At 42.3% G+C, this 14,106-nt stretch overlaps 2 protein-coding genes across 2 annotated transcripts; both read right to left on the bottom strand.

The window, feature by feature from the left end:
• Positions 1–771: 771 nt before the first annotated feature.
• On the bottom strand, positions 772–2,510 carry LOC141777863 (olfactory receptor 52N5-like). The gene has a single exon (XM_074652403.1). The coding sequence runs from the start codon at positions 2,444–2,446 to the stop codon at positions 1,514–1,516; it is 933 nt and encodes a 310-aa protein (XP_074508504.1). The 5' UTR covers positions 2,447–2,510; the 3' UTR covers positions 772–1,513.
• A 2,356-nt stretch (positions 2,511–4,866) lies between these two features.
• On the bottom strand, positions 4,867–6,405 carry LOC141775194 (olfactory receptor 52D1-like). Its single transcript, XM_074648319.1, has 2 exons — positions 6,088–6,405; positions 4,867–5,952 (listed from the first exon to the last, which is right to left on the bottom strand). Exon 2 carries the CDS (start codon positions 5,932–5,934, stop codon positions 5,002–5,004), a length of 933 nt encoding a protein of 310 aa, XP_074504420.1. The 5' UTR covers positions 5,935–5,952; positions 6,088–6,405; the 3' UTR covers positions 4,867–5,001.
• Between the last annotated feature and the right edge of the window lie 7,701 nt (positions 6,406–14,106).

Here is a 14,106-nt window from a genome sequence, read left to right as displayed (position 1 = left end):
AACAAAAAAAACTCAAAGGTCAGTCTGAGAATTTCACTCATTTCCTAAACGGCTTGGAAACGTGCACAGCACAAGCACAAGTTACATTGTCAAACAGAAAAAAAATATATATATGAATTTAATTATATCAAATATATAAACATGTTTTTGCAGTGATACACCGCACAGATTCATGTTTCATTTTGTGCATTTTGTATCTTTTATACATTATTTATTCCAATGCATTAATCATTTTTCATTTGTTTCCTTTAATACATGAATTATGGCAGTAAAACCTTTGAACAATTACAGTTAATCTAGTTCATCAAGATTTACATTTGAGTGTTTTCTTTCTCAACAAAACATCAATCAGTCTTCAGTGAACAGTGGAAAACAACTGTGAGACTGTGTGTGTCAGGTTTACCTGTATTGACGTGAACCTCCTCCAGCCAGACCAGAGGTGGACTGCCAGACACTTCTTATAAGATGACTGAGCTGCCTGGTTCTCCAATCAGGAGGGTTTCTGGCCATCTCGGTGCCATATAGGCCCTCACAGCCCTAAGGACCTTCATCTCTGCACGGCCAATTAACTTGGATGTGTTTATTTCAGTCAACTTTATTCAACTTCTCTCAACTTTTGTTGTCTAATCTTAGATTTTATCTTAGATTACTCAGACTTTATCTTTGAAATTCAGAAACTTCATAATGAAGACTCTGGGTGAGGAGGTTCGATTGGACCGTGCCCGTCCGAGGAGCCTGTGTGCTATTTCGATGACAGGTGGTGCAGGGAATGTTGCAGGTCCCAGCGCTTCAGGCAGCCACTTCTCATGGAAAGCAATTGCGTCATACTTTTCAACTTATTCAGGCAGGTTAACCAGCCTAAGGTTAGACCTAGACCCCTTAGGCTGGGGTTAGGGTTAGGGTTGTATGTCAGGAGAGCCACTTGTTTAACCAGCGCTTCAGTCTCGTCCTTCTCTGTGTTAACTGTATGCTCAGTGTTGCTAATACGCTTCTCTGCCTCATCCATGGGACCAGAAAAGTCTCGTACATCTCTCTTAACATCTTGGATTGCATTCAGGACTTGAGCTTCTGACTAATATCCAAGTTAAAAGCCGTTTCCCTGACCGCCACTTCAGCCTGGAGGATAGCCTTAGGGCTAGCATCACCTGTTGAGCTATCAAGGCTGATAGTATCCAACCCGTCGTCCTCTTTGACCAGGAAAGAATGTATTTTGGTCCTGTTCTTTGCCTTTTTTGAAGGCATATTAATAATTATGTAAACTGCAGAGTTATTACAGACAATTGTTTTTTGTGTCCGTACTCTTAAAGGAAAGTGAACAGGAATTTAATCGACTATCACCAGGAGCTCACAAGAAAGACGTGTGCCTAATTCACAGCCATAACTACGCCCGACACAGCTAAATCTTATATTTTTTTTAATTCATTTTTGTTCGAATCCGACTGTATAGATAAGCGGAATACATTTGAAAAGTACGATTTCAGCATGACAGCTAGACAGAGCGAGAATATGATTTTTACTTGCACAACTGAATTTTCCGCATGAAAATTTTTTGTCTGATGGCTTTGATTTGCAGTCCGTAAATAACCGGGTTCATGGCGGCAGGAACCACGTGTAACAAGATGGACGCTAGCTTCCTGTGTTCTGATAAGTGAGGGAAACGATGGAGGATGACCATGATGCAGCCTGACACAAACATGATGACATACACAACCAGGTGGGTGGCGCAGGTCTGCAGCGCCCGGCTGTTCGACGCCTTGGTCTTACTATTCAAACACACTATGGCGATCTTCAGGTAGGTGAGAGTTACGCTGCCGATGGAGGAACCCAGCAGGACCACCGTGTAGCCGAGGCCGTAGATGTTGTTGATGAGGACACTTTCACAGGACAGCTTGAATAAGGAGGCGTTGTCGCAGAACGGGTTAACTATAGCCCACCTGCAGCGTGACAGGCGGACGCTGAGGCCCACGAGGATCAACACCATCAATAAAGCTACCCCCCAGGCCGACACAGATAGCTTCACCACCATCCTGCTGGTCATGATGGTGGCGTATCGCAGTGGGTTGCAGATGGCTACGTAGCGATCGAAGGTCATAGCCATGAGCACAGTGTGAGAGATGCCTAAATGAAAGTGAGCACAAAAAGCCTGAATGACACACTCATAATAATGAATGTACCGCTCTGTGATCGGAATAAAAATGTCACTTAACAAGCGAGGGATGATGGTCGTCGCCCCGAACACATCATTAATACTCATGTTGCAGAAGAGCAGGTACATAGGCTGGTGGAGGCTCCTCTCCATGAAGATCAGGACCGCCAGGCCGATGTTGGACACCATGATGAAGATGTAGATGAGGAGGAGGAGGATGAAGGCTGGAATAGAGGACTGGGGGTTGACTTTTAACCCCTCCAGGTGCAGAATATCCATGTTGAAAGTTTTGTTGTTCATACTGCAGGGGGATGATCCTGCAGAGGATCATAGACAGAGAATTCAGCCAACACTGCAACAGTTATCATAATAAAAAACTCGGGAAAAAAAGTTTGTAAACTTGTGTTTGGTGGATTATTTCTCTGTTGTTACAATGCAAATTGGCATTGTATTTTACATCATTGGAAAAGCCTGTTTATTTACCTTCACAATGATGTCCAACTTGTAAGGATCATGCATTTGTGGGATGAGCACCACAGCTGATTATGTGGGTAGCACCCAAATAACATTTGCCGAAATGCTCTGCCAATGGTAAATAGTGTATTGTTGGTATTGACTCTTGTTTTGAGCTCCAGGTGCTGCCAATCAGGTGCCTGGTGTTCATGGGGCCTGCTGGGTGCTGCACCCTACTAAAGGGATCATTTGGTGTCTGCTACAAGCATCTGCATGCCACGTTGGTTTAATCTGGATAAGGCCCGTGCGATAGGGCAAGTTGAAGCTGGTGTTCTGCAAAAATCAAGTTGCATCCTGGTTGAGGAATGGACTTCCATCCCACAGCAACGTGTGACCAGGTTGGTGACCAGCATGAGGAGGAGGTGCCAGGCTGTTGTGGCTGCATATGGATCTTCCATCTGCTACTGAGGCTCCTGACGATGTATTAAATGAGTGAAGTGTAAAATTGCCAAAATGTCTTTTTTGTTCCTTGTTACTGATGGAGAGTTCAATCATCCAATCCACCAAACATCTCAAAACAAGAGTCAGCACCAACAGGAGAATACACTGTTTACCATTGGCAGAGAATTTTGGCAAATTTTACTTGTGCGCTACCCACATAATCAGCTGTGCTGCTCATCCTACAAAGTAGAAAGAAAGAAAGGCACTTTATTAAAAAAAAAAAATGTCTGTGCATGTGTCCTGTATATAACAAACAGGATACATATATACATGCTTTAATGAGAGAGATGTTACAGCAAGGGGCCTGCCCCTGACACGACCCCCGAGCAGTTGGGGGTTTGGTGCCTTGCTCAAGTGCCCAAGAGGCTAGCTGGTACTTCTCCAGCGACCAGTTCACACTCAGTACTTGGTCCATGCGGGGACTTGAACCGGCAACCCTCCGTTTCCCAAGCTAAATCCCTATGGACTGAGCTACTGCTGCTCCGATCCAGTGGCACCGATGACAGGCATTAAAGATAACTATGATGGTCTCATTTACTCATGTAAGTCATATAGAGGCATCAGTATTACATTGAGACTGTTTCATAACTAGTTAAAAGTGCCTTATCACTGACTCACTCTTTATCCAGATGCTCATGTAAACAAAAAAAAAAGAATACATATTTGTATGCCTTCAACAAGCACTGTTATGACAGTCTAACAGTATATCTTAAAACCAGAGTGTTTTCTGCAATATTCTGGTTCCAGAGAAACATTTCCCTACACTTGACCTTTAAAATATTGAAGGAAAACTACAGTTGGTTGTGGATGCAGATCAGGATGCTGTGCCTGTTTCAATGAAAGTAAAAAACACAAAAAACACTCAAAGGTCAGTTTGAGGATTTCACTCATTTCTTAAACGGCTTGGAAACGTGCACAGCACAAGCACAAGTTATATTGTCAAACAGAACAAAATACATATTAATTTAATCATATTAAATATATAAATATATTTTTGCAGTGATACACCGCACAGATTCATGTTTCATTTTATGTATCTTGTATCTTTTATACACAATTTATTTTAATGCATTAATCATTTTTCATTTGTGTCCTTTAATACATGAATTATGGCAGTAAAACCTTTGACAAATTACAGTTAATCTAGTTCATCAAGATTTACATTTTAGTGTTTTCTTTCTCAACAAAACATCAATCAGTCTTCAGTGAACAGTGAAAAACAACTGTGAGACCCTGTGTGTGTCAGGTTTACCTCTATTGACATGAACCTCCTCCAGCCAGACCAGAGGTGAACTGCCAGACACTTCTTATAAGATGACTGAGCCGCCTGGTTCTCCAATCAGGAGGGTTTCTGGCCATCTTGGTGCCGTATAGGCCCTCGCAGCCCTGGAGGTCTTCATCTCTACATGGCCAATTAACTTGGATGTGTTTATTTCAGTCAACTTTGTTCAACTTCTCTCAACTTTTGTTGTCTAATCTTAGATTTGATCATATTCCAGATTTGATGTTTACACGGACAGCACGTTGTCACTCCCAAGTTGTCAAATACGGCAGCTTGGTCAGCGGCCCTACGTATCAAACTCTACCTGGCCGTTGTTAAAGCGGGAGCAAAAAAGGACATCAGGTTTAAAAAATCAACAGAACTCACCCAGGAGACCACTGTTGGTGTCCAGTACGAAACCAAAAGTCAACGACTTATTTTAACTTACTTAGGTACGTAAGTTTACTTACATCACATATGCTACGTACTTAAGATACACAATAAATGTACTTATTTTAACCCAAACCAAGATCATGAAACAGAGAGAGAATATGATTTTTACTTGCACAACTGAACATTTCAGTAAGTGCAACAATTTTATTAACAATTATTTACCTTTTCAGTATTGAGTCATTTCACCTCATGTTTTCCTGGTCATTTTACTTATGAAAATTTTTTGTCTGATGGCTTTGATTTGCAGTCCGTAGATAATAGGATTCATGGCTGGAGGAACCACGTGTAACAAGATGGAAGCTAGCTTCCTGTGTTCTGATAAGTGAGGGAAACGATGGAAGGTGACCATGATGCTGACTGACATAAACATGATGACATACACAACCAGGTGGCTGGCACAGGTCTGCAGCGCCCGGCTGTTCGACGCCTTGGTCTTACTATTAAAACACACTATGGCGATCTTCAAGTAGGTGAGAATTACGCTGCCGATGGAGGCACCCAGAACGACCACCGTGTAGCCGAGACCGTAGATGTTATTGATGAGAACGCTTTCACAGGACAGCTTGAACAAGGAGGCGTTGTCGCAGAACGGGTTGACTATAGCCCACCTGCAGCGTGACAGGCGGACGCTGAGGCCCACAAGAATCCCCACCAACAATAAAGCTACCCCCCAGGCCAGCACCGACAGCTTCACCACCATCCTGTTGGTCATGATGGTGGCGTATCGCAGCGGGTTACAGATGGCTATGTAGCGATCGAAGGTCATAGCCATGAGCACAGTGTAAGAGATGCCTAAATGATAGTGAGCACAAAAAGCCTGAATGACACACTCATAATAATGAATGTACCGCTCTGTGATCGGAATAAAAATGTCACTTAACAAGCGAGGGATGATGGTCGTCGCCCCGAACACATCATTAATACTCATGTTGCAGAAGAGCAGGTACATAGGCTGGTGGAGGCTCCTCTCCATGAAGATCAGGACCGCCAGGCCGATGTTGGACACCATGATGAAGATGTAGATAAGGAGGAGGAGGATGAAGGCAGGAACAGAGGACCTGGGGTTGACCTTTAACCCCTCGAGGTGCAGAATGTCCATGTTGAAAGTTTTGTTGTCCATGCTGCAGGGGGGATGATCCTGCAGAGGATCATAGACAGAGAATTCAGCCAACACTGCAACAGTTATCATAATATGTGATGGTGTTACTAATTAATAAGCTGGTGAACAATTGCAGCTTTGAAAAATAAAGCAACAAAGAAACAACAAAATTACATGAATATGAAGTATCTTCTAAATATGTTTAGTAACTCAGTTTTGACAAGTCAAAGAGATGCCGAGCGCGGAGCTCTCCACCTCCCGCCGGAGCTCTGACTGCAGGTCAAAGGCAGCAGTGAAGCCGGTTCTGGATGATGCATGCAGTTTGGGATTCTGCATGTTTTTGTCTGATTCTCCGTGGAATCCGACCCGGTGGCACAGATGACGGGCATTAAGAATAACTTTGATGAACTCATTTACTCATGTAGGTCATATAGAGGCATCAGTATTACATCGAGACTGTTCCATAACTAGTTAAAAGTGCCTTATCACTGATTCACTTACGAACCTGTTGGGACCCACCATCAAGATGGTGGCATGAGACCACATGAATCAGTCACATGATCCTTGACCCATGGACTTAGCTCAGTAACCATTGGCTACTGTAGCATGATGACTCATTCACAGATACTTGTGAAATTCAGCCAGGATAAAAGCAAAGGATGTCCTTTGTTCTGTCTCTCTCCCCTGGGCTTCTTCTCCTTCTCAACCCCTGCTGACCTGCAGGAGGTGAGCTGCTGCTCTCCTCACCTAAGCTCTGCTCTGATCTATGGCCTGTTAGAAAACAGACATAGAAACACAAGGAACTTTCTTCTAAGGCAGAAGACGCGGGAGCCTGCCTTTTGACCAGTGTAACCCAGGTCACAAAGAGTTAACACACGGAGGTGTCTTAGCCAATCAGAGCGCAGATTTACCGCACCCCAGGCAGGCTAGACAGTATACGCTACTCAAACGCTAGAGGGACACTGTCGGGAGAGGACCTGCTGCTGAACGCTCATAGATGTGTGTGTGAGAGAGGCCTTGCTCACTGAAAGCTGCTGAGCGACACAGAGAAACTCCCGAATTGTTTTTGTGGAGTGATTCAAAGTTGATGGCCAGACGAGACCTCTAGATCCCTGGATTGAAGATCCCAGAGCCAAGAACTGTCAACCTTACCCCTCTTCTGCCACGGCGGTTGGGTAAACATCACAAACTGTACAAGGCTACACCACTCTTTACACTCAACGTCCAGCATCCCGTGCACAACCTCAAACCCCAGACTCTGACTTAACCCCTTTTTTTTTTACTTGACTTGGAAAACATTTACCCTCTTCATGCTCCCTGCAACACATTCCCTGTCCCGGTGAAAGGACTGAGTGTCAACCATCACACTGGTTAAACTGAATGGACTGAATATTCATATTATGGTGTATTGTGATGCCTTGGTAACGATGTTTATTAGTGGAACAGTTAATATTGAATAATTGTAAGGTTGAAACAAATTGAGAAGTGATAATATTGAACCGGGTTATTGTATAATATTGTTACTCATTGAATGTTGGATCGAAATATTGAGAATTGAGATTTTGAGTTATTGATATTAGGGTGCACCCAGTCAGAAAAAAATAGTCGGTAACAACTCAGTGGTTCAAACCCTGAGTGTGACAAAAGAAATATTTCGTTGCCGAGTTGAAACTGAAGCATCTTTGTGCAATTAATCTGTAAACTGAACTCATGGGTATTCAATTTATTTTGTTTGTTATTTTCTAAAAATACAAGGTACCAGTGCATAGCTTTTTGTCTATTGTGGTCATTTGATATTGCAAATAACTTTTTCTGCCTCCTGTTCGAGTTTGGTATCTTCTGATTCTAGTCCAGTATAATTATAGTGATAGGAGCTGTGTGCTACACCAGCTAACTTCAAGCAACAACCGTAAGGAAGTTAGCACCAAGCAGCAGAAACAGGACTAGACCAGTTTCCCTCCAAACTGCACAACTGGATCTCACACAGCAAAGACAACATCTTTGACTTGGAACCACAACTTCAACACATGGAATTGCAACCCTTTCTTCAGTGGATTGGTAACGTACTGGGCTTACCTTAGCATTAGCAATTGCACATGGCTGAGCAAGACTGTTCAACTTTTTGGAATGTACCTGTATTGATATGTTTAATGTTATTCATTGAGTTTGATAGGGTGATATTATTTGTAGTTAAGATATTTGGGTTGCTGGCTTCGCCACATCTGATGTGTTTAGTTTATGCTTCACATACACAAGGTCTTGCATGCAATCTAACCATCTTTTCTAAGCTACTGCATTATCCGACAAAAATTAAGATCACAAACATACAGTAAACTGTGAATTACTTTGAAACATAAACATGCATATTCAGATAATCTCAACCCCCACATCAGACCCCCATTTGTCCTGCCTGAGCACATGTGCTCCGAAGAACAAAGAGGCCATAGGGTAACATGTTGGCGGCCATCTTTGATCCAGCCATCTTTGTAGATTTACAGTGCTTGCCATATTGTTTGTAGGCCATGCAAACATCTTGAGACAAGTAGCCAGCCATCTTGTCTTTGTTCTCTCTCTCTCTCTCTCTCTCTCTCTCTCTCTCTCTCTCTCTCTCTCTCTCTCTCTCTCTCTCTCTCTCTCTCTCTCTCTCTCTCTCTCTCACACACACACACACACACACACACATGCTCAAACACTGTGTTTGGTTTGTTTAGTTTAGTTTAGTTATTTAGTTAGATTAATATTGTGTTTTAAACCTTTATTATCTCGTAAATAAATGATTGTGGAATATACATGCTGGTCTGTTTAATATTGTACAAGAGTGAATAATGCCAACCGCTGCTGTGTCACGAACTCCAATATCCTTCAACCTTTACTATCTATTGATGTAGTGATTTTTGGTTATAGTTATTAATTTAATTATTAATCAAAGTTCCAAATTGATAGTTTAGTATACTTAATGAGACTTATCTATGAAACTACATTAATGTGCTATCATTTTCAGATATGGCGCCGACTGATGGCGACACGCTACGAGCCTCTCTCACTCTTCTCTTTATTTTAGCTCTAGTTATTAGTTTCTTAGCACAATCTATATCTTCCGCAGTCATTTATGACCGTCAGACTCTACTGGACATCAGACAAAATGTTCCAAACTTCTGCACACCGCCCGCGGTACTGAAAGACATTGTTAAATCGGAGGTATCCTGGTACACCGGCTACAAGCGCCGGCACAGGCGGAAACGAGGAAGACGTGGCGGGCTACTGGTGAGACTACGGCGGCGGCCTACTCGGCTTCCCATCCCGAGCATTTTGCTAGCCAATATGCAATCCATTGGCAACAAGATAGACGAGCTCCACTGCCGTATCAGCGCCCAGCGGGACATGAGGAACTGCAGTGTGTTCTGCTTTTCTGAAACTTGGCACTTTGGGAAATCAGACCATTCTTCCGTGCTCTTGCTACCTGTTTACAAGCAGGAGGCAAAGAGGGAGAAACCCACCCTGAGGTCAGTCCAGTGCTGGTCAGCAGAGGAAGAGCTCAAACTCCAGGGTTGTTTTGAATCCACTGACTGGTCAGTTTTCAGAGATCCTACTAACCTGAGTGAGTATGCTGATACAGTTACTGACTATGTTAAATTCTGTGTGGACACCTGTATTCCCACTCTTACCATCCACTCCTATCCAAACCAGAAACCATGGATTAACAGCGACGTCCGCCTGAGACTAAAAGAAAGGTCCGCCGTCTTCGAAGCGGGGGATGAGGAGCGTTATAAGGAAGCCAGGTACGAGCTTAGGAAGGCCATCAAGTCAGCCAAAAAACAACACCAGGACAAACTTGAACAACATTGTAACGACGGGGACTCGAGGCGCTTATGACATGGCCTGAAAGCCGTAACAGGCTATAAAACCAAGCCAGGTGGCCTCACTAACACCACCGCTTCATTCCCTGACCAGCTGAACACTTTCTATGCCCGCTTTGAGCATGTCGTGGAGCCACCAGCACAGGGACGTATTCTCGCTGCGGATACACACAAACTCAGCAGGACAACACATCAGGTGACAGAGGCTGACGTGTGCAGAGTTTTTAAATGTGTAAAAGCAGGCAAAGCTGCCGGCCCAGATGGCATTACACCTCGGGTCCTCAAGTCCTGCTGCAGTCAGCTTTCTTTTGTTTTTACAGACATTTTTAACCTGTTACTGTCTCTCTGTGTGGTTCCAACATGTTTTAAGAAATCCATAATTGTGCCTGTGCCCAAGAAATCCCCTGCATCTTGTCTGAATGATTTTAGACCTGTAGCCTTAACATCAGTGATAATGAAGTGTTTCGAGCAACTGGTTAAAGCATACATAAATAACAACATATCTGCCAATATTGACCCATTACAGTTTGCATATCGGTCTAACAGAGCTGTGGATGATGCCGTATCACTGGCTTTATACACTGTGCTAAAACATCTGGAGGGAAAAAACACATATGTCAGAATGCTGTTTTGTTGATTACAGCAGTGCTTTTAATACAATCATACCATCTCTTCTTGTATCCAAGCTGACAGACCTCGGCCTCTGTAATTCCATCTGCAGGTGGATACAAGATTTTCTGACAGGCCGACCTCAGACAGTAAGAGTAGGAAACAGATACTCATCTACCACAGTTCTGAATACCGGTGCTCCACAAGGTTGCTGTCTCAGTCCCTTACTGTATAGTCTGTACACATATGACTGTGTGGCTATACATCATACAAACAGCGTTGTGAAATTTGCAGATGATACAACAGTGATAGGGCTCATTACAAATAACAACGAGATGGCATATAGGGACGAAGTGAGGAACCTGACCATGTGGTGTCACAACAACAATCTGAGAAAACTAAGGAGCTTATAATTGACTTCAGGAGAATTAAAACTGTTCAATCAGCTGTTGATATAAATAACACTCCTGTCGAAATTGTCAACAGCTTCAAGTTCCTAGGCATCCATATTTCTGACTCCCTCTCCTGGTCCCTGCACATCAGCTGTGTCACAAAGATGGCACAACAGAGACTGTACTTTTTGAGGTGTTTAAAGAAACATGGTATGTCCACCAAAACCCTCATCAACTTCTACCGGTCCACAATAGAAAGCATCTTAAGTGGATGCATACTGGTATGGTTTGGCAACATTACATCACATGACCACACACTCCTGATGAGGACAGTAAAAACAGCATCAAAAATTATTGGATCACCGTTACCACAGTTACAGGACATTTACACCACTCGCTGCAGGAAGAAAGCACTTTGTATCATGCAGGACACAAGTCATCCAGCATATACACTTTTCTCATATCTCCCTTCAGGGAAGCGCCTACAGAGCATCAGAGCTTGGACCTCTCGCCTCAGAGACAGTTTTTACCCTCAGGCAGGCGGTCAGACTACTGAACAGTAGCACTAAATGAATGCAGAGCTGTGGATTGTTTTATGGATGTTTTAGGTTGTTTTATAATTTTATTCTCAGGTATTGTCTTATTTATTGTAGTATTTATCAACTGTACTATTTATTTTAAGGGCTGAGAGAGAGCCAGGGTAAAATGCATTTCATTGCATTTCACTGTACACTGTACTTTTAAATGCATATGACAAATAAACTTGAAACTTGAAAACTTCTCTTTGTTTCAAAGAGGGGGTCCCGAGGATGATTTAATATAAATTAAATCATATTATTCAATATAATTCATAATTATTTTGATAATTGTTATTTACTTTTGATAGCCATTTGAATGTCTTTTGAGCTTATGTACCAATATAATTTGGTGCCCTGTTATAATTAACATAATTGATAATTTATATTAATATTGATAATTATCTTTAATATTTTCTAATAACTAGACCGGCTCCTATCTGCGTCCCCAATAAACCCAATGCCCATGTAAAAAAAAAGAATACAATAGTTGCACACCTTCAACAAGCACTGTTATAAAAGCGTAACAGTATATCTTAAAATCAGAGTGTTTTCTGCAGTATTCTGGTCCCAGTACAACATTTCACTACACTTGACCTTTAAAATATTTAAAAACAACTACAGTTGGTTGTGGATGCAGATTAGGATGCTGTGCCTGTTTCAATGAAAGCAAAAAGCAAAAAACACTCAAAGGTCAGTCTGAGGATTTCACTAATTTCCTAACCGGCTTTGAAAGTTATATTGTCAAACAGAAAAAATATATACTCATTTAATTATATTAAATATATTTTTGCAGTGATACACCGCACAGATTCATGGTTCATTTTTTGTATTTTGTATCTTTTATACTCAATTTATTCTAATGTATTAATCATTCTTCAATTGTGTACTTTAAAATATTAATTATGGCAGTAAAACCTTTGACAAATTACAGTTAATCTAGTTAATCAAGATTTACATTTTAGATTTTTCTTTCTCAGCAAAACGTCACTCAGTCCTCAGTGAACAGTGGAAAACAACTGTGAGACTGTGTGTCAGGTTTACCTTTAATGACGTGAACCCCCTCCAGCCAGACCAGAGCTGGACTGCCAGATACTTCTTATAAGATGACTGAGCCATCTGGTTCTCCAATCAGGAGTGTTTCTGGCCATCTTGGTGCCGTATAGGCCCTCGCAGCCCTGAGGCCTTCATCTCTACACGGCCAATTAACTTGAATGTTTTTATTTCAGTCAATCTTTGTTGTCTAATCTTAGATTTGATCATATTCCAGATTTGATGTTTACACTGACAGCACGTTGTCACTCCCAATTCGTCAAAAAGGGAGGCTGAACAAGAAGGACAATACAAATGATGGATCTACTGACACAACGGTGGGGATGACGCAGAGGGAAGATGTTTGTCAGTGATGAATAAGATTCGGTAATATTGACGGAGTAACGCAGGCTGCGGCAAGAGCATACAGAAGCGGTTACTGAAAACTAAAAAGCCCTGGCAAGACGAGAGACAAACATGAAGGAACTTGTGTAAAGAACAGCTTCCTTGGAACAACCAACAATAGAGATGGAAGAAAGAATGGGAGATGCGGAAGACAGGACTTGGTGGCTGGAAAGGTCGGTCGCCTTTCTATTTCACCAAGAGGCAAAGTTGACGGCCAAGTGCGACGATTTGGAATCGAGATGAAGACGCGATAATATACGGATACATGGCATCCCAGAGGGCTCTGAGAAAAATGAAAGCATAGGATTTGTGACAAAATTTATTCATTCATCGATGCACTTTACAGAGGACATGGACATCCGTATTGAGAGAGCGCACCACTCACTGGTTGCAAAACCGAAAGAGAAAAACTGCCCCGCCGTGCGCAATCGTCGTCAGGTTCCTTGACTACCGGGTGAAAGGCCGTGTAATACAGCAAGCATGGAAGCAAAAGATCACCTATGAAGGAAGAACCGTCTACTTCAATCAAGGCTACACAAATGAGATCCTGAAAAAGAAGAAACAGGTACGGGACGTCATAAAAAAACGAAAGCAGAAGAATGTGAAGGCACAGTCGCCATACCCCGCACAGCTGAAGGTGTTTTTGGAATCGGGGGCTAAGACTTTCACTTCACTAACGGAGGCCATGCTGAAGGACTTGGGGAAGGATGAGATGGACAAACTACAGAGGGTAATGGAGCAAGGCGCCTGGACCACGGTGACAGGACAGAAGGAAAAGAGGAGGCAGCCACGCATCACAGAGTCGGACTTACAAGCCCTCGTCCAGTGAACTCATGAACATGATTATGGTAACGGCCAAAGAAAAGACTTGAATAAATAAACATATAAAAATGGGGTTCCTGAAACATAAGGGGACATCAGAGTATCTGCGTAAAATAATTGTTGATTATAAATGGAGCTGGTTAAAAGGTATTATGCTACCTATGCAAATTAATAGAAATATTGGTTTTATTGAGCAAAATCGTGTCTCAGTTTGAGTAAGTAGCAACTCTACAGTATATTGTACAACCAGGAAGTTGCAGGTGCACATAGTGCTATTTCCCCAGAGAGAATTTGCCACACCTCTGTGGTATGGGACTTTTGGGAGTCAGGTTCTTGTGTAATTGTATAATAGTTCTGATGGAGATTTTCATTGTTATCCGTTTACTCTGTGCAAAGTTTTGTGTAGTTTTGGTTTATAGGAGGTGCACAACTGAGGGGTCTCATCTTAAACTAATATGAATTGGTTAAATCTTGTATCTTATAATGTTCATGGGTTAAATC

The sequence above is a fragment of the Sebastes fasciatus genome, chromosome 1, assembly GCF_043250625.1.
Source record: "Sebastes fasciatus isolate fSebFas1 chromosome 1, fSebFas1.pri, whole genome shotgun sequence".
NCBI lineage: Eukaryota > Metazoa > Chordata > Actinopteri > Perciformes > Sebastidae > Sebastes > Sebastes fasciatus.
This window is presented reverse-complemented; position numbering and strand designations above follow the sequence as displayed.

Bases quoted from the DNA above. Each gene is read 5' to 3' on its own strand.
- LOC141777863 (XM_074652403.1), bottom strand. From the start codon at position 2,446: ATGAACAACAAAACTTTCAACATGGATATTCTGCACCTGGAGGGGTTA.
- LOC141775194 (XM_074648319.1), bottom strand. From the start codon at position 5,934: ATGGACAACAAAACTTTCAACATGGACATTCTGCACCTCGAGGGGTTA.